Below are 19,263 nucleotides of genomic sequence, written 5' to 3'. Positions count from 1 at the left end.
CTAGACTTCAGAATTCTGTAAGATACTAGACCATTTGTTTCGATGTGCCCTCATTTTTAGGTCTTGTTTTTAAATCAGTCAAGTTACAGTAATACCTGGAGTTGTTTAAGACTAATTAAGCTATATATAACTACAAAATGTATTTCTGCAGGGAAAAAATACATTTACAGAATTCTATTAATGTGCAGTTAGGCAGCTTGCAGATTTTTTATATTTTAATATAATTTCCTCCAACAATGCACAGAGCAACTCTATGTGGACAAAAACATGGCAGACAAGTTCCACAGGAACATAGACAGATATGAAGTTACTTCCCTGAATTTTAAAACATTAAATGCTAAAGGGAACACAATCCAATGTCCAGAGCAAGAAGCTCTGGCATAGAGGGACTCTATGCTCAGCAAGCTTCGCTACATAGTTTGAGAGTCCTGCAGATGAAGCCCCTACTGAATTAGCTTAAGTTGTTTAAATTAGAACAAGTAGCGGTCCATGCTGCCTCTGTTGTGGGTTAACCTACCCTGCAGCAAAAATTCAGAACAGGGCCACCCTGTCCTCCTCAGAGCGAGGTCAGATGTTAAAACTGCCTTTAAGAGAGGTTTAAGCCAAATCTCCAGATCTGCATGGAAGCAGAGGCATTCGTTTCATTATGTTGATGGTTGTAGATTAGTAAATTCCAAGAGGACATTAACAAATAGAAGGCGGTAATAGGTTAAACATTTTAAACCGCTGTGGCTATTTGCTAAATTAACCATGTCCTTAAGATAGCAGCTAAGTTTCCAAAGTAGCTTGCTACACTATTCTGTGTGGCTAGCTGTGCACATAAAAGAGTACAGCAGTCCTACAAAAGGCAGCAGCAAGCTTAAAGCAAGGACGGGTATAGCACCTCACAGTTAAACAGCAGATGCTATGGGGGAGGAGAATGTAAGCAGTCAGATTAAGTCAAATTGGAAAAATACAAGCATGCTATTGAAAACAGAAACCAAATTAATAAGAAGTTAAATGCATTGTGACTCACCTTATTTTTACAGTTTAGTAAGTAATTTATTTCACATGACAATGATTTCTTGTTAAAAGGAAGGCTAGTAACTGTATTATTGCCTGACACTTCCCACTATAACAGCCTATTTCCAGATCTGCATAGAATCCCCTCAAGCAAACTGGGCTGAAAAGTTATATACTAAGATCTTCAGCACTCATATTCCAACCAAACTACTTAAGCCAATGACAAATTAAAAAACCAAACAACCCTCAAAAACCATAACACTTTAATGAAAAAAAAATCTTAGAACATAGAAAAAGAAAACAAATCCCAAACTTGCAGTATCTTATCTGGAAAGATTTAGCACTAGCACGCTTTGAGGCTGGAATTTGAATTCTGACCTGCATATCTAAGGTGTACATGTTATCAGCCTTCCAGCAATGTGAATATTGCTACACTTGCAAGTTTTTGGGAATGGGAGAAGAATACATGAATTTTGGCAAAGAACAAATATTTTATCTGCTAAAATCTCTCCTGAACTTGATCCAGCCTGGAATCAAACAGTATCTGCCTTTCACTTCCAGGTGCACAATACACTGGGTCAAAGTACCAGAAAAATAAAGCTAGGAAGCCAACAACTTTTCCAAGATCCCTCTACTAAGTAACAGCAATACAGAAGACACTCTAATCAAACATGGAGGGGATAGGATTAAACTCATGGAGAGAAAGGGGCTCAGGGGGAAAGATTAGATGAAAACAAGAATGGAAATAGTCCAAACTTACATGGTCCTGAGCAACCCAACCTAGGAGTAGCCCTGCTTTGAGCAGGGGCCAGACCCCAGGCCCTCTGAAAGTCTCTTTCAACTTGAAACATACTGTAATTCTAACAGTGGGAGTGGTGACTGCCAGAAGGGTGACTGAAGTCTGCACCAAAACAGGAATAGGATGGCTGAACAAAGACTCTATCAGAGAGTGCCAGAGAGGAAAATCTAAGGCAAAACAGGGATTCCAGAGTGAGGAGACCAACAGGAGTGGTTCACGAAGTAATCTGGGGACTACCAGAACAAGTAATAGAGACAATATATCTAACAAAAAACCCAATGAGGCAGGAGAACTGACTAGCTGATCACAAACACTAGAGGAAAACAGACAAACAAGCACAGGATTAAGATAACACAGACCCTACAAAGAATAGTTGAAGTGGGAGAAGAGGGAAGGAGCATCTTCAAATGACAGGTGAGAAAGACAAAGACATCAGAGTAGGAATTGAAAAGGTTATGAATTTAGATTGGATAAGATATCTTCCTAACAAAAATTGTAACTGACTAAATGTGAATAGGATTTGGACAAAGCACTGTTAACTATGCAGAAAGTAAAAGGTACACTCCTGGTGACAAATAAAAAAAGCAGCAAAAGCAGCTTGTACTGTTAAAGCATACCTTCCTCTAGCACTCATCCTCCACAGTCCAAAGACATCCATAAACCCCTCTGCATACGCACATGGATCATACTGTCTAGGGTTGATCCCTATAAAGTATGACAGTATTATTAGATACCACTAGCTCAAATAGCAGCGGTCTGCCTAGTGAGTAGCTTCCAAACCTGCTCATATGATTACAATTATTATTTTTAACAGCTAGGAAACAGCACACAAACTACATTAGAAATAACTTCATCAAGTAAACAGAATTAAGTCTTGGAGTTTGGAAATGAGTGCTGAAGTACATTATGACAATTTAACTGCATCGTTTTTGCCCACCCCCGAATCTTTGCCAGGTTTCCACTTACCAGGTCACTCCTCAGTATTTTATTTGGTCTTACTCATCGTGCCCCTTATCTAAAAAAAAATAATTAAAAAGGAATAATGCATATAATGCTGCACTGAAAGCAGGAATTTCTTTATAGGCCATCGCAGCGCACTGACATGTTAGATTAATATTGCTGAAATAGTCAAACACCACATTCACCCCACTGAAGTAGCATCGTTATTATCCCTATTAACAGATACAACATTAAAGCATATGATTAAGGATGAATTTATTTACCAACCTCAGGTGCCTGATCTGAGATACACAAGAACTTAATTTCTTTCAGGCTACGTTACACACCAAATTATATGTTCAAAGACATCTGCAATATCAACTGCGTACACAAACACAACACACCACCCCCACCTACCAAACCAAGGAATACCACTGATTTTACATAGCCAGGATTCAGATGCCTTCATCAGGCAATAAGAAAGTCTTTTCAGTTTTCTGGTTTATTTGCGTTACACCTCCAAACTTATTCAAAGGGAACAGTTGCCCTAGAGACTAGGTTTGTTGCTGCTCAGCCTAGACAGACTCCCCAGTGGACAGGGCAAATGTATTCCGAGGAATGCTTCTGTGGGGAAGAAAAAGCAGCCAAAAACACACAGCTTTATAATTAAGGACTGTAACTTAATAGAACTAGGCACAGGAGGTAATCAGACTATGGTTGCTTCTTTAGCCTTAGTTCTGGCATTTCTTAACATTTGAGAATTTGACCTGAAACCTTAAAATTACAATAAACTGCATGCAATGGCAGTATCAGTTTCATTTTGACCTCTGCAATCCTTCATATTACAAAACCAGGGCAAATAAGTCTAGCTCTTGCAGAAGCCATACATACCTGTTTCTGGTACTACTAGTGCACTAATTATCATGATTTCTGAGAAACAAAGTCAAACTACCAGCATCCTGAAAGCATTTTCCTTATCTTCACAATATAAAGACAAGAGTTCTTGCCTCCTACATGCTACTAAAACCTGAGCATCAATCTATCGAGGCTTTCCATAAAGTGTTGTATTTTTGTTCACTGAACTGCCAACTGGAAGGTCCCTCCTTTCAGAGCTCTAATTTGGTCTCTCACCAAATGACTTTTAGCACATTAAAACCATTCTTCTGTGTACTCTTAGAAGTATTTTCATGCATTTCAGGAGATCAAAATACGTATTATTATTTTTACTTTTAACCACCAGAGATGAACAAAGGCAAATTTGCAGAAGGTTTAAGAGAATCTGTCCACAAATGCAGCATACTGTGGTTTTACCTTAATTGTGCATATGCCATTTTCCATATAATGGCTTTAAAAGGCATACAGTGCAAAGATCCCCACAGCTTGTGGGAGATAATTTAGGTTGAATATGCGACTTAGAAATTATTTATTACCCTTAAAACAGAAAGGTGATAGTGTGTGACCTTTGAGATAAGAAAAAGGATATGATTATAGAGCCCTAAAAAATACAGCAGTACCTCACACCCCAGAAAAAAACCAAAACCAAGCCAAAACAGAAAAAAGAAACAATAAAAACAAGACGATGTCACTATCTTCATATTTTACTCAAACAACACTTCTTGGTCTAGATCTAGCCACGTATCATATTATGTTGATTAGGGCAAGGTGTAGGAGGTGGGAAGAAACCGTTTTCTCTGAAACTGTAAGCAGAGAAACAGCTGAAGCACTGCTGGGCAGGACTAAACAGGATGCTTCTATTTCTTAACCCATACCCCAGTAACAACAACTCCTTGCAAAGCTTCAATTCAACAGCAAAAGATAAGTTTATCTGGCACATCACATACCTTATCTACTAATTAAATTAACACTGAAAACAGGGGAGCTTGTTCTTCCTTTCCCAGACAGGGAGGCAGCATGTAATCCTAATAATCTGAATTCTTGCAAGGCAGGATCTTTCTCTTTGTCCTTGTTCTCTTTTCATTAGTTAGTTAATCTGTTACCTAATTCATCTTGGAATCATCTTTAATTGTTAATAATGGAAAAACCCGGGACTCCTGTGCTGAGCCTACAGGGCTCTCTTCTCTTCTTACCCTGGCTAAATTTCTGCCTGGTGTCAGGTCACAGAAGGCAAAGTCTACTTTTCTGCAGCTACACACCACCACCGCAGACAGTCTGAACAAAAATTCCTGCCACATAAACAGGAAAAAAGAGGCAACAGCAAATAGGAAGTGGAAGAAAGGAGAATATAACTAGTCAGGTAGGATTTTAAGGAGGAAAATCCTTTTGGTCACTAGATACAAAAATTCCTCAGTCGAAATGGAGGTGGCTTAAAACCACAGTGTTGTGAAATTAAGAGAAATAGTGAGCACAGTAGCTTTGCAGGTTTCTTGTCTATGTTGTCCCACAGATAAACTTGCACTGACTGCAGAATCTTACACTTCAGGAAAGCAACAGCCTGGCTTCACAGGCTATAAGCACTAAAGATCCCTTTGCTTAAAAAGGACCTAGAAGTTTGATACCTCCATCTCTGACCCTGAGTAAAAGAGCTCCTGGTCTTCCAAGATGTATTTTTAGCAGTGTCGTATAAAAGCAAGCTTGACTCCTTTTTCTCAAAATGCAAAGTCAAACAAAAAGTATCAGTTACAGCTTCACAGGTAAGATGAAACTGAGACGGTAACCGCGTTTCTCAGGAAACTGAAGCAAGGTCTCCAACTCAGCAAAAAAAAGTGATTTTAAAGGCTTTATTCTGTTTATATTTGACTTAAGACAAAGGAACATAAAGTCAGAGCACCTCCATCAGGACACACAGTGGAGAAGTCTGATAAAAATTATTTTTCCAGTACACAATCTAAGAAGAAAGTCTTTAACATTGCGCATACTTCATCTTAGAGTCACATTTCTTTGCATTGATCAACATATTACATTGCTTATTAGGGAAACACGAAAGGCAGACCCAAAGAAAGATAATTCCCAATGGCTGACCAGCAGAAAATGTTCCTCAGCAGGCTTCACCTTTGCCAGTTGGGTGGTCTCACTATAGTGACTATTTATTCCCATTGAAATGTTATTCTGCTATTAGATGCTCCCTACATAAAGCATTTTGATATGAACGAGAAAAGCCAAGCAGTATGTTGCAACAACCACTCTGTCAGCATCTTCAATTATTATACACACTCCCCACACCAGATGTTCAGTTAATACTTACTAAAACATTTACTGTCAAGGCACAATTACATCTTGATACAAGGAAGAGCTGCAGCACTGAATATGGGCTGAGCATATGGCCCCCAATTTTCAGGTCATAAAAAGCCCAAAACACTTATCAACTATTGACAGAATAAAAGCCTTTTTTTTCCTAAAAAGGTATAAGTGTTTTTTCCCCAAGAGAGTTCTGAATGACGATACTGTGGAAGATATGGCAAAACATCCCTCCCCTTGTGTAGTTTTACTGAAATATACCGTAAGTTCTGTGCACCGTGTACTTTCAGCAAAGGAAATGGATGAATGACACATTTAGGCATGGCATCACCAATAGCCTTTTCCTCTGGAATACAACCATTATGGTCCTAAGACAGACTTATTTGCCTAAGAGCGGACAGTTAACAAGGCTACTTTATATAAACATTTAAAAATAAAAGCAAGTTGCAGCAACACTAGTGCTCTGATGTCATCATATCCAAAACGCTAGCGAGGTAGCGCTGTAAAACCCCCAAGCCTTAACCAAAATCTTCTGTCTCACCTGAACCTCCACCACCCAGTAGATCCCCTGATGTGCAGGACCACTTTGCACTCCCTAGAAACTATTACTTGAAAACATACACGAGGTGAATTTGTCTCACCAGAAATCTTACCTAGAGCACTGAACAGTATAGCTGGAACCATCTTACAGACTAAGCATTTTCAGATAAAAATAGAACTTGATTAACTTGATGTGGCTCGCAGAGTTTGGTTTTATGTGGAAAGTCTGATTAACTGAGAAACTTAAGAGTGATCCTTTTCTTTATTAAGGATACACAGCATCAGTGAAACACAATGAGATCAAAGCAACATGACTCTTACTGCAGACAGTTTCTCCAGAGTTAGTCCTCTTGCTGAAGCAGTTCTTCATTCACTAAATGGAACAACTGAGGTGTACAGCCAGGGGCTCCAATTTAGAATAAGAGCTCTAATCTGCCTTATGGGAGCAGCTAAAGGACCTATGGAAAAATGCTTGTTTAACAGTAATTTGTCTCAACTATAAATGGAAACAGAACTGACATAGTCCCACAATGACAGTTTGTGCTGAACAATAACAGGATACTTGCATTAACAGAGTTCTGCTCTACCTAGGAAGCAAAACCAAGTGACTATACCAAATTGAATGGGTACAAACATTTATTTCTGCAAGATGCCCTTCAAATGTCTTGCTGAAGACATCATTAACGATATGCTGGCCACTAAAGAGAGGAAGCTTTAATGCCTGAGGAAACACCTGTGGATATGTAAGTTTTATTTAAGCTCATTTTATTAGGTCTCTTTGCTAAGTTGCTTTATCCTAAAGCAACTCTTATATCAGCTTTCCAGACTGGTGCAATATATCTACATGTGAAGTGAACCTGCAGTAAACTAACCCTTCAGAAAAAAAAAAAAAATCTACAGCTATTCTCGCCTTGTAAATGGCAATCACCATTGGAGTGTTCCGGCTGCCTGTCCAACAAGATACTAATAGTCACCCAGCAGGTGACTGACTTCAATACACAGTTTAAGAGTGGAAAAGCCTAGAGTAATCTTTCCATTGCAAAAAACTAACCTAAAGCAGAAGCACTCCTACTTTTTCTTATTCCATGGATAAACCTCAAGCTAGGGTTAATTCTTTTAGAAGCATGACATAACTTCTATGAAAGTGAAGCAAGACAGACAGTCAAAGCCCTCTGACTTGCCTTAATGAGGAAAGACCTAAGGGTGGTATCACAAATGACATCTCACAACTCAGTTATGCAGCTTTTCTTCCTTCTCTGAGTTCTACTCTGAAGAACTCAAGGACTACTCGTAAGCCATACTCACAACAGGAAAAAAAATTCTAGTAGAGCCCTGTAATATTCTAGTCCCACACAACATTTACAGTTCTTTTTAGATATCTACCGCTTTGTTTTGGATCCTTGAGTCAGTACCTGCACTAAGATGAAAAAAAAGGTCAAAACAAGTAACCCATGCCAGAGAAGGACCAGCAATCAAGCCAAGGTAAAACACAGTCCTGCAGTGCCTGAGAATTGCCAGAAATGTACATGAAACAACCAGAGATCACTGAAGAAAGAAAGAAAACTAAGCTTTCTTATGACACAGACAACCAAAGTCTCTTCCAATCAATGAAAATCTAAACTTACAAGAAACTGTCAGATAATGAGGTGAACATTAGTTCACAGAAGTTTGGAAGAAATTTGGCAATCCATAAGTAGCAGCAATAGACCAAATACCTACTTAGATAATAACTTATCACAAAGCACTAAAAAATAAAATAAACAAGAGTGCCTGAAGAAATCTTCTGAAGTAACCTTCAAGCAAATACTTCAGAGGGAAGACTGAAATTCTACTCTTTAGTTCAAATGTACAGTTGTTTATTTGGACTTCTATTTCTTTCTGAGTTAACGCAGAACCCACAATATCTGAAGTCTAACCTATATACAACACAAAAAGGTTTCAATTTTTCCTTAAAGATTATTTCACTGAAGGCTTAAAAGACAAACTACTAGAAATGAACTAGACTAAATCTCAGACGAAACTTCTACTTCAGAGACCCAGAAATAAAAGAAAGTCTCCTCTTGTGAAAAATTAGGAACATTGAAAAACCCAACTGTTTTTGAGGTACTGATACAGCCTCTTCCATATTCCTTCTATGGGGACAAAAATTGTACACTGCAACACTTCTAAAAACGACCAATTCTCTAAGACTCAGTGTAACCTTTCACCTTCTTTGTGGAAGACTACCTCCAGGTGCAATTCAGATTCAGTATCTTGAAGCTGTGTTACATACACAGATTCATTCAGCTACACATCTTCCATCAATTCACACAGAAGGAATAATGGAAGCTTAGAGCTAAGACAAAGGCAAGAAGCGAAATATCTGAAATCAACCTCTTTAGGGGTAAGCCAGTGTTAGAATAAATTTTATTAGTCCTTCAAAGAGCCTTTGCTGACCCTAAGAAAGAATCAGACTGACTCACAACTCAGCTACAAACTAGAAATCACACTAAGAAGAGTAGGGCCTAAAACATGTATCCATCAACTCGTTCTAGTCAGGTATTAAAATTTACTCTACTAGGCTGGTATGTGGTGTTTACGTACAATTCAGAAAACAAATCACAAAGCTAATTATGAATTTCTGACCATGGGCCAGAGTAAACTGACCCCATAATGGAGACCACAAGCTTGGCTGAAGGCCATCAGGAGATGGTGGTGCAGACCAGTATAGTTGTACTTCAGAGTTCAAAGACCTTTCTTAGCGCTTCCAAACCAGGATTCAGAAGTCCTGTGAAAAGATTTAGGCACCCTACTTTGTTTCCCTGGAAAGGAGGGTGGGGGGAGTCTTTGCAAGGAATACTTTAAGACTAAGTAGGGATCAAAAAGGTGCAAACAGAAAAAAGCCCCAAACTGGACTGGTTAGGAAGAATCACCTACCCACTGAACAAATTCAGTCTGAAGTTTTTGTCATAGCTAAATCCTGTTAATTAATAATAGGAAAAAAAAAGTATACACATTTTACATCACAAAAGGCTCTATCCAACTGCTAAAAGAATTCAAGGGTTCGTTTTCTTTCACAGGTTGATGATATTCACATAAAGCAAGTTTTCCTAATGCATATATTAATGCTAACTGGGAATCCCATAGCCAAGGGAGCTTTAATGATTCATTTACTAATGGAGAGAGCAGGATTTGTACACACTATGAAGGTAAACAAATATATCTGTCAAGCATCTTCCTTCCTCCTGAGCCTCACCTAGCGTAATTAATCAAAATCTGATGATTGCTCTATGTAAGAAATGTGTCATTTGTCTGGTAGATTTAAGGGGAAGGGGAGAGAAGAAAACCACACATACACATTTCAACTCCCACTTTTAGAAATTATGATCTGATGTCCTCAAACTCAAAAACAGATGACAACATAACATAAACATAACAGCTAGAATTCAGCATTTTGCTGAATTGTATAAAGTACAGCTGAAATTCTGGCATACTTCAAAAAACCACGCATATAAAAGCTACACGTAGGTAAGCCTTTTACTGAACTCGTTTTTAAGAGTAGCATTATTTCTGTTATGCAAAAGTGAAGCTTTCATTTTCTGGACCAAACAAGCCCAGGTCACATGCAATGTAAAACAACCCCACGCGCTTTCTCAGCTTTCTGAAAGCTTTAAGTAGAAGCATTTAAACTTTTACAGGTAAACTAATGGTAAGATTTTGGAAGTTGTTAAGTAATGTTACGCAGCTATTATCTCTAAGCACACAAGTGAATTCTTTTAGCTGGGCAATTTATAATTTATAATTCAGTTTGACATGGGTATTAAACTGAAAACCTTCTTTTCCAATGAATGTAGTAAAAAACATTTCATCAGACACTGAAATAGTATTAAAAACACACCTTCAAGGAAAACACTTTTTAAAATGAATTTATAATTAGTTTTGTATACAGAATTAAATCCTGCAAGACCCATTTCACAAACTGCCCTTTACTTTTTAAAAATAACACTGTCCTTGATGACAATTGAGATAAAGCACTAATCAGTACCAATGCCAACTACAGTACTTCAACAGAAACAAGAGTTGTTGTGCTCCTCATGGGGAAACACAGGCATGCTTCCAATAAGTGACCACAAGGGCACGAAGGCTTCAAATTTTGATCTCTCTGCTCAGCAATAAATGCATTCTACCACTGTCCCTTTGGCATATCCCCATAACCCTACTCCACTACTATCCCTTTGGCAAAGCCCCATTTCCTTCTGTCATACAGCACAAGAGCAGGAGGGGAAAGGCAGGACGCCTCCCCAGTGCCAACCATCACCTCTTCAGCTCACTTACACGCAGGCTGGCGTTCAGATTGTTAGTTACCCGTTTTCCCTGTCCTTCCAAGCCGTGCCTGCAATAGCTGCTCTGTGTATAGAAAACGCTGCCAGGTGGAAAACTCCCAGCTCTGCAGAAGGACCTGGGCAAGGAAAACACTCGGCAAGACTCTGGCTATCATCACTGCTTGTTCTCCCACCGCCTTTACAGCCGAGATGCGATATCCCCAGACACTCGAAACCCCTCCGCTCCTCCGGTTCACCGGATCCGGGGTGGGGAACAGAGCACAGGGATAAACGAGAGATACCCGGGGGGAGGGGCAGTGAGCCCAGCCCCCGGCCCGCGCTGAAGGCCCGGGAACGGCGTGCCCCGTTCTCCCCGCAAGTTCAAGTGCAGGAGTTTCCCGGGCCCCGCCGGTGGCCCGGTGCCGCTGCCGGGCGGCAGGAGCCAGGCGCCCGCCGAGGGGGACCCCCCGCGCCGCCGCGGCCCACCCGGGCGGAGGGCGGCAGCACCGCCCCGCACACCCCCGCACGCCACCCTGAGGCCAAGGGAAACCCACCCGGCGGCACGACGCCACCCCAGGCCCGCGGGCGGGGGGCGGCCCCAGCCGTCAGTGGACGTCCCCCCCTCCTCCACCACGGCCCGGGGCGGGACAGGCCCCTCGACCCGCCCGGGGGGAGCCGAGGGGAGACAATGGACACGATGACTTCACCCTCCAGCAATGTGAGGAGCAGCGGCGGCCGCCGCCGACCTCCCCCCGGCCCCCGGGACACCCCTGGGCCGCGGCTGACCCGGCCGCGGCGGAGACCCACCCGAGCCCTCTCCCACCCGGGCCTGGGCCCCCGCCCAGAGGCGGCTCCGGCTGGAAGGCTCCGCTCCACCCCCCACTCTCCGCCACGCTCAGGGCGGCGGCTGCCGGCGGAGGCCCAAGGCGGGGGACGACGAGGGACGCCCCACACCGCCGCCACCGGAACCCCCCGCCTCCGCGCCCCCTGCCCCGCCGCGGGCCCACCCCCAGTACCTGCGGGTCGGCGGGAGGAAGCGGCGCCGCTCCGCCCGCCCGGGCCCAGCCCCACGCAGGAAGCGTCTCCGTCTGTCTGTGTGTGTGTGCGCGCGTGTGTGTGTGTGAGGGGCGGAGGGGGCGGTGCTGCCGAGCGGGGCGGGGCGGGGCCGGGCTCCGCCCGCGGAGGGAAGGCGGTGCCGGAGCCGTCGGTTTCCGCGACGCGCTGAGCTCACGCGCAGGGCGGTGCCGCCCCCTCGTCCTATCCCGGCGGCCGCTGGGGCGTTGCGGTTCCCCCTCAGACCGGCCGCGGGGGCGGGAAGCGGGACCACCGCGCCTGCCCGCCCGCCAGCCAGCTCCCCGCCGCTCCGCTGGGCTCGGCCGGGCCGCAGGGCGGTGTCACCTCGCTGGGCCGCCGCGCGGGGACTTCGCAGCGCTGCCAGCGGAAGCAGCACGGCCGGATTATTTACTGTTCCGCGGGATTCATACCCGTTAAAATGCAAAAGCGCGAGGCGAAGGATCAGCCGTTGCGGCGTTTCAGCAGGCTCGCGCCGCTGAGCGCCGATTCACTCGCCGACATGGCAAAACACTGATCCCGTGCTGGGAATACAGATGTGTCTTCTTTCCACCCTATTCTTGAGAACCTCTCTCAGAATATGGCCACAAGTCCCCAGCTCCTCCCTCACGGCACGGCCTCGCTCTCCGTGGGCAGCTGCAAGCACCCCTGCCTCCCCGGGCGCCGGCCTTCGGCAGCCAAAACCCGGCCCCGCTCCTCGGTTCTCCCACCTCCTTTTGCTGCCGACGTTCACGCCGCCTTCCGCGGGATTCCCTCTTCCTGCAACCCTAACTCAGCCGCTGCCCTTTCCCACAGCGCGCTCGCTGCTCCCGACCTCTGCTTCTGGGCTAACTCCAGATCACTCTGCTCTGCCCTCTGGCATGTTTTAAGAATTATTTGTATACATTAATATTACATCCGTTTTAAAATCGTGTGCTTTTTTTCTTTCTTTCTCTAGTTAATCATTCATGCTGTCTTGTGTCACCTCTGAATTCTCTGGAACTGGAGTTTGTCCTGACGAGCGGTGCTTCCGTTAAGCCGGTATGGAACCTAAAAGCTTATTCTGGAAAAAGTTACTAATTACCCAACCTGTATTTAACATGTGCAAATATTGTAAAATGAGTAAAAGGTACCACGCTTTTCCTGCGGGATTCGCAATGTACGGTCTGTTAAAGGCTTGCGCATGTACTTACCTTTATTTATGTGCATTGTTCCATTTCAGTCAATAGGACTACTTCCAGTACATCAAATTAAGAGTGAGCACAAGTCATTCCATGGTGAGATACTTCATCTGAAATGACAGAATAGGCAATTACCACAAACAGGGAGGGGAAGTGGAAAATGAGGGTAACAGCAATGAGATTATACTGGAATTTGGTACATTGTGTACAAACCGCAGCAGTTCCTTCTTTGCTTGTAAAAGCTGGTGGCTAGGTGAGTTACTTGGGCTTCAGTATTGTAAACTGGTACGTGTCACCAAAGGTGTGTAAGTAGTGCCATTGTGTTCTATTGGATAAGATATGAAGAAAAATGTTACATATTACTGTTTGCAGTATAAAGTCTTGGCCCATTTCTTATGTATGAGATTTGGAAAACAGAGAAGTTGAATTAGAGAACTGAAGTTCATAAAATGAGGGGAGAAAAAGGGAAAGGCAAGAGTGGAGATGAATGAGAGAAAGAAATGAAGAAGGGAACAGGCAGGTTAGCATACGGAATAGCATGACAGGTGAAAAATTTTGACTGGAACAGTAAACTCTTTTACCAACTCAAATGTGCAACCACCAATAAGACAAAAAACAGCAACAAGAAATGCAAAGCAATGCAGTAATATATTGCTTTTTAAATGTCAAGAGGGATTCCGCAAATCAGTACAAATATTCTGAAGTCTCTTGGCTGATGCTGGAGAACAGGAGGGGAATAGAGCCCAGGTGTTTTAAAATTCTGCACTGGGAGATTAAGTGGTCACTGGGGTGGTCAGGTAATTTCTCCTTGAAACTGATAAGGGACAAAGCAAACATCCAGCCGGCTACCTTCCTGAGGACTTTGGAGCAGAAAGCCTGCAGCCACGTAGGTGCTTTTCATTAGAAGCATTTAAAATAGTCAATTAACAAAATACAGAAAGCAGAGAGGAAAGAGAATCTTTTCTGCACAAGCTGTACACAAAAGCCGACAGTGGTTTGTTTTTATATGTAGCAAAGATATGTTTGCTTGCTTGCTTGCTTATTATTGTAGAACAGGATGACAAAGAGGTCTTAAGGAAAAGTAGTGGCTGCCCAAACCCTTTAACAAAGAGGAAATACCTCATGCATGCTGCATTTTGTGAACCATACAAGACCTATGAAAACAGACAAGCCTGGCTTTCCAAAACACTTTCTGGAGAACATCTAGGGTTGAAGCATTGTGGTATTTCATTCAGCTGCTGGCAGAAAAGTCCAAAGTATTATTTCAGAATACAAAAATACCGCCCTCCAAGCAAAGCATCTGGTCTGTCCTGAGGAGACATAAGCACACACAACACACTGCCAAACATGGAAGGGCAAAAATCATATCGGCATGAAGAGAGGTGAGCGGACAGGACTGGGAAAGAAAAGTGCTTTTTCTCCCAGTGGTAGGGAATGGAGAAAGGGTATGACATGGACAACCTTATCTTAATTTAGTATATCCTTCTCATAACCTATGCTTGTTTTGAGAGCTGGCCTCAGTATAGTTTCAGTATTTACGTATGAAACCCTGCTATCTCATATGAAAGAGTACTGTAAAATACAGTGCCTTGAGCCAGTATTTCATGTGTTTATGGTCTTTTCTTTAAACTTATGCTGGGAGACTATCAAATATGATGGTAAATGTTTCCGTCTCTCTGATCCCACATCTGAATCTGTCTTAGAAATGTTTATCTGAATATTCAGCCATCATCTTCAACATAAAATTGTCAAAGCCAAACTCTTTTTCTCTAAAGATAATTTTATATTTCCTGCAGCCTCTGCCATCATCTGGTCTCCAGTCCATCATCTGTAAGGGAAAAAGAGACATCCTCAACCTTTCCCCTCTTGACACACACATTTGTGTCCCTGACCTTTCTCTCATTTTGTTCTGAAGAACACCCTTTGTTTGGGGATTCACCACTCTTCCACATTTTCCAGTTCAACTGTCTTGCCAATTTATTTTTTTTTTCTGGAGAGTTTATTTTTAACACCCCTGATTTTACTGATCTGTCTTACAGTGTTGCCCCCCAGATGGCTGCATTTGCACAAAAAGCATAGCAGAAGATTGATGTGGCAGCAGGAACAAGTGGCATGGGAAGGAAGAGGACTGTTTAAATCAATTTTTCCACTGGAGAAAATCTGATATGAAAATGCATTCTGACTTGCAACTAAAGAAGAAAGGAAAAAGACTCTGATGAACTAAAATGCCTGCAATATGCATTGATAACAAAACATGTCTTTAGGCTGGGCATGCAAAAACAGGCAATGCTAATAAATATCAGTATATAACTGATAAATATCTTATTACTTATTAGTATAGCTGAGATACAAATTGCACGGGACAGGAATAGGTATTGAATTCTGTCAGGCTTCTGTTTACCCTTTCTGAAAGATTATTTGCCATGCACTGATCGTCATCAATTTTATTGAGCACGGTAGATTAAAAAATACATACCCTGGAAGAAATCCAGATTAGGATTTTCTCAAAAGGCATCACTAACCTGAAAATAAAATGAAAGGGTATTTAAAACAGAGGTACCATGATGACAAGCCTAGGATAATGGATTAGTGTCAAATAGAGCTATCTGATGTCAATGCAACCTCACTGATCCAAGTTACAAAGTGGTGAGATACCAGTAAACAATATACAGGATGGGAACTTTCCAAATTATTGGCATGTCATAAAACGTTAAAAATTAAGGCTTCCATAGCCATTTCAAACATCTCAGTTATCTTCGAATTACATCATCTGATCTAATCAGTTTCTGTAGTAGTCAATAAAGAAAAATCAAGGGTAGAAAATTTAGGATATCGAGAACTACAGGTCCCAGAATGTGCCTCCTGCAGAAAGAAAATCTGTTTAAAACAGTTAAATAGGTTTATCTCCAGCCCCAAAGAGAGAGAATTGAAACGGTTAGAGAAATCTGGGTACCTGAATTCAAAAAGTTGCTCCTAAACACGTAGCAGATGTCTCTCAACTTGTAAGGCTCCAAAAGTCTGCAAAAGATTTGTTTACGAGCTCAACATTTCTTGAAGACCTAAAACTCCACTCCTGGACTATTTAAGCTCTGGAGACTATTCTGGAAGGCAGGTGCCTAAAGGTGAGAGTTGCAAGATGCACATGTAATACCGGTGTATTTTCTTGGAGCTAGCCCTTTTTAAAGGTCAGTTGCTAACACTGTCTGTATCCTTAGGTAGCTTCAATTTGTTAGAAAAAGATGGAGTATAACTCAAGTCAGAGTTAGTTATATTGTGAAAAGCAGTAGGCTATCATTTCTGTTGCACAACACTGTTTCCATTCTAGTCTCCTGGGCTTTCCTCCTCTGTTACTCAGAACAGCCTGAAACTTCTGTTTTTCTGGGTTGAAAAGTTATGTGCTTAGTCTCTGCCCAAAGGTGAAATTGTTTCTGGAAAGCTTGAGCAAGAATGTTTTTGCTGTTTTAATTGTGAGAACAGCGGGGTAGGGGGGAAAACTGCATAAAGGTAAAAGCGCTTGAGTGTTTTCTAAATAACTTTTTCATCAACATCACTAGATGTGAAAAGATTAAAGTCATGGTGGAAATAACCCTGCTCAGGAAAGGCCGATACTTTTTCTAAAGCTGGTCTCAAATTAGTCAGAGGGTTCTTCAAGCAGCATGTACGGTCCAGCTTTGGCAGAGCTGGAGGACATTTAGGCTTGCCCTTCCCAAGCAGTGCCTCCATATGTTTATAGTGACAAACTGACTGAAGCCCAAAGTCCTAGTCCACCAGTTGCCCCATTGTTGCATAATCCTTTCTGGGGTGGCTCACCCACACTGTACCTACAGGTTCCCTCATGAATATACTTGGATGGGGGAGGCTAGCGAGGGAGGTGCTTGGTGCCCCTGGGGATCACACTTTAGTCCGCACCATGGCCACATTCTGCTACTGATGGTACAGGACCTCCAAAAGTGTCACAGCAGGCCTTGTGGCCTTGTCTTTCTGCATGTCCTCATGCCACAGTTAAGTATCATCGCTCACTCACAGGCATTTGAGGAAAATAAGCTGTGTGGCAATAAGGGGCCAAAAGGAGCCTTTGTCACTGTGTCGATGGGGGTATGCAGAAGCAGAGTGTTTCTCCACAGGAGCACCTCACAATGTCTGGTGAGATGCCTCAAGTCAGCTGCAAGGAGGTCAGTGGACCTGAAGGCAGCATAGGTTTGCACCCAGGGTGAAAACTGCCAGCCTGGACAGCATGAGAAGGAGATTCTAGGCAGCATGACACCACACAACCGGTTGTCACATGCTGTCACCTGCAGTCAATCGAGGCATTGCATGTCCAGCATGAGCACATGTTGAATAAAGGCAGTGAGAGAGGTGTCCTTGGCTGGACCTGTAGCGTACAACCTCTGACTCCCCCGTGGCTACAAAACCATCTTGTCAGGGAGCAGCACAGGCCAGCAGCTCCCCATGGCGGCAGGGCAGGGCCTGGAAGCCAGTGCCTGTCCCACCACCCCAGCCCTAAGTCAGGCAGCTGGAGGACACCGGGGCAGCCCCAGCCCTGGGCATTGGGCACCTCCCTGGGGACAGGCTGAGGCCAGGCCAGAATGTGATCCCACAAGTGGCCCTGGCTTAGTGTGGCCCATGGCAGGGCAGGACATGAGAACCCTGGGCACAGTCAGGGCTGCGGGTGCCCTCAGGGCCCCAACACATCCTTATGGAGAGACTCCATATGGCTTTGACCACCACTGACTGCAAAAGGACCTCACACAAGCAGAGCTCTGTGGGCACACTTGTGTGTGCAGTCACGTTGGTGGTGGAAAAAGACAGGGGTGGGGGTCAGTGAGGAGCAGCTGCCTTTAGCCCCTGCTTAGAGGGTACATGGTTTCTGATACAATGGCTAAGGCTGTGAGAGCCAAATAGGCAAGCAGCAGTAGGGCACAGGACCTCTGTACAGGGAGAGCTTTCCAGCACTGCGTCATCTTTCCTGGTAACAGGGCAGATAGGCCATTCATGGGGGAGAGTTGCTTGCTCCATGTGGGGAGATGCAAACACAGCTCTACGAGGTTGTCTGTCAATTCCTGCTTGCAATAAAACATCTTGGAGCCCCAGCTGCTGTCCAAGGGTGGGGGACACAAGCAGGGCACTCTGAGGCAGCCCACTCCTTCCTACCACCAGCAAGTGAATTCTGCCTGCCATGTAAAACAGCTCTCCCCATGGGCTGAGGCCACCACCAAGGTGGCAGTTTCACCACGAGGACTGTGCTTGTGACCATGCCTGCCTTCCTGCCAACATCTCTGGCAAGTTTCCTGTTTACTGTGATTACTCTCAGCGTGATCCTCATGAAGGAACAGTTGAGGCCTTTACCTCTTGCCCAGAAGTCTCCTCTGTTGTCTCTCCTTCCTCAGGCTAGCCAGGAGCAGGCCTCCCAGACTGCCTCTGGAGTGAGGTGGGAACCGCTTGCTTCCTTGCATGAATCTGACTCCAGACTCACGTTAGGAACAGCAATTTCCCATGGTCAGAAGCATCCAACTCCAATAATCTCTCCAGCAATTCCCAAGACTTCAAGCCCCTTTTGGGGCTGTCATTGCGTAGAGAGAGGGCAGTGACTGCTGTGCCATGAGATTACCCAGGAATAGTATATAGTTAAATCTTTGACAGAGAGCTCTAAATAGTTTTGATGCAAGGTAGGCAGCATAGCAGGATGTGCTAGTTTGGCCATGATGCAACATGACTGGAAGACAACTGCTGATCTCAAATGTCCCTTCCACATGCAAGGGAAGTATCTGAAGCAACCAAAGGTTTTCAGTCTAGTCACCACTCAGACCAGGCTACAGAGAAGGAGAAATATCAGTGAAGACCATTGATGTAATGCCCCAAACCTTTGACAGAGATGAGCTTCTGTCTACTAAGCTTCTTCATCCTGCAGTCTAAGCTGGTGCTCACAGAAATGTGCATTGTCTGGGGCTGAGCCCCAGTTCCTGACACCTCCACCAGATACCTGAGCGGTTAGCTTTGGAGAAGTGCTCCGAGTAATGCCCCCTGTATGAATGCAGGCAAACCCCTGTATGCATACACAAGGTTGCAGTGCTGACCCTGAGTGTACCAATACATTCAGGAGACATGCTCCAGTGGGGACCTGAACGAAGTCAAAGCAAAGGAGTGGCAACAGAGCTATCTCCAGCAGTATTCCCATCAGCTGCAGATCCAGCCCTGCTGGGAATCTTTTCTCCTACATGTGCAAGGAAGAAGCTGAACTGGAGATGATCCATGCAGT

The 19,263-nt window shown here is 43.8% G+C and overlaps 1 protein-coding gene across 2 annotated transcripts in view; it reads right to left on the bottom strand.

The window, feature by feature from the left end:
• Positions 1-14,147: 14,147 nt before the first annotated feature.
• ANKRD46 (ankyrin repeat domain 46) overlaps positions 14,148-19,263 on the bottom strand; it is an 87,188-nt gene continuing 82,072 nt past the window's right edge. The window contains exons 4-5 of one of the 2 annotated variants that reach the window (XM_064442314.1): positions 15,484-15,529; positions 14,148-14,317 (exon numbers count right to left, since the gene is read on the bottom strand). In XM_064442314.1, the coding sequence (XP_064298384.1) occupies positions 14,267-14,317; positions 15,484-15,529 (97 nt within the window). In that variant the 3' untranslated portion in view covers positions 14,148-14,266. Of the gene's footprint in view, positions 14,318-14,691; positions 14,836-15,483; positions 15,530-19,263 lie in introns of those variants that run through there. The other variant, XM_064442313.1, reaches the window with a different exon arrangement.

This window comes from Phalacrocorax carbo, chromosome 2 (genome assembly GCF_963921805.1).
Source record: "Phalacrocorax carbo chromosome 2, bPhaCar2.1, whole genome shotgun sequence".
Classification (NCBI taxonomy): Eukaryota; Metazoa; Chordata; class Aves; order Suliformes; family Phalacrocoracidae; genus Phalacrocorax; species Phalacrocorax carbo.
This window is presented reverse-complemented; position numbering and strand designations above follow the sequence as displayed.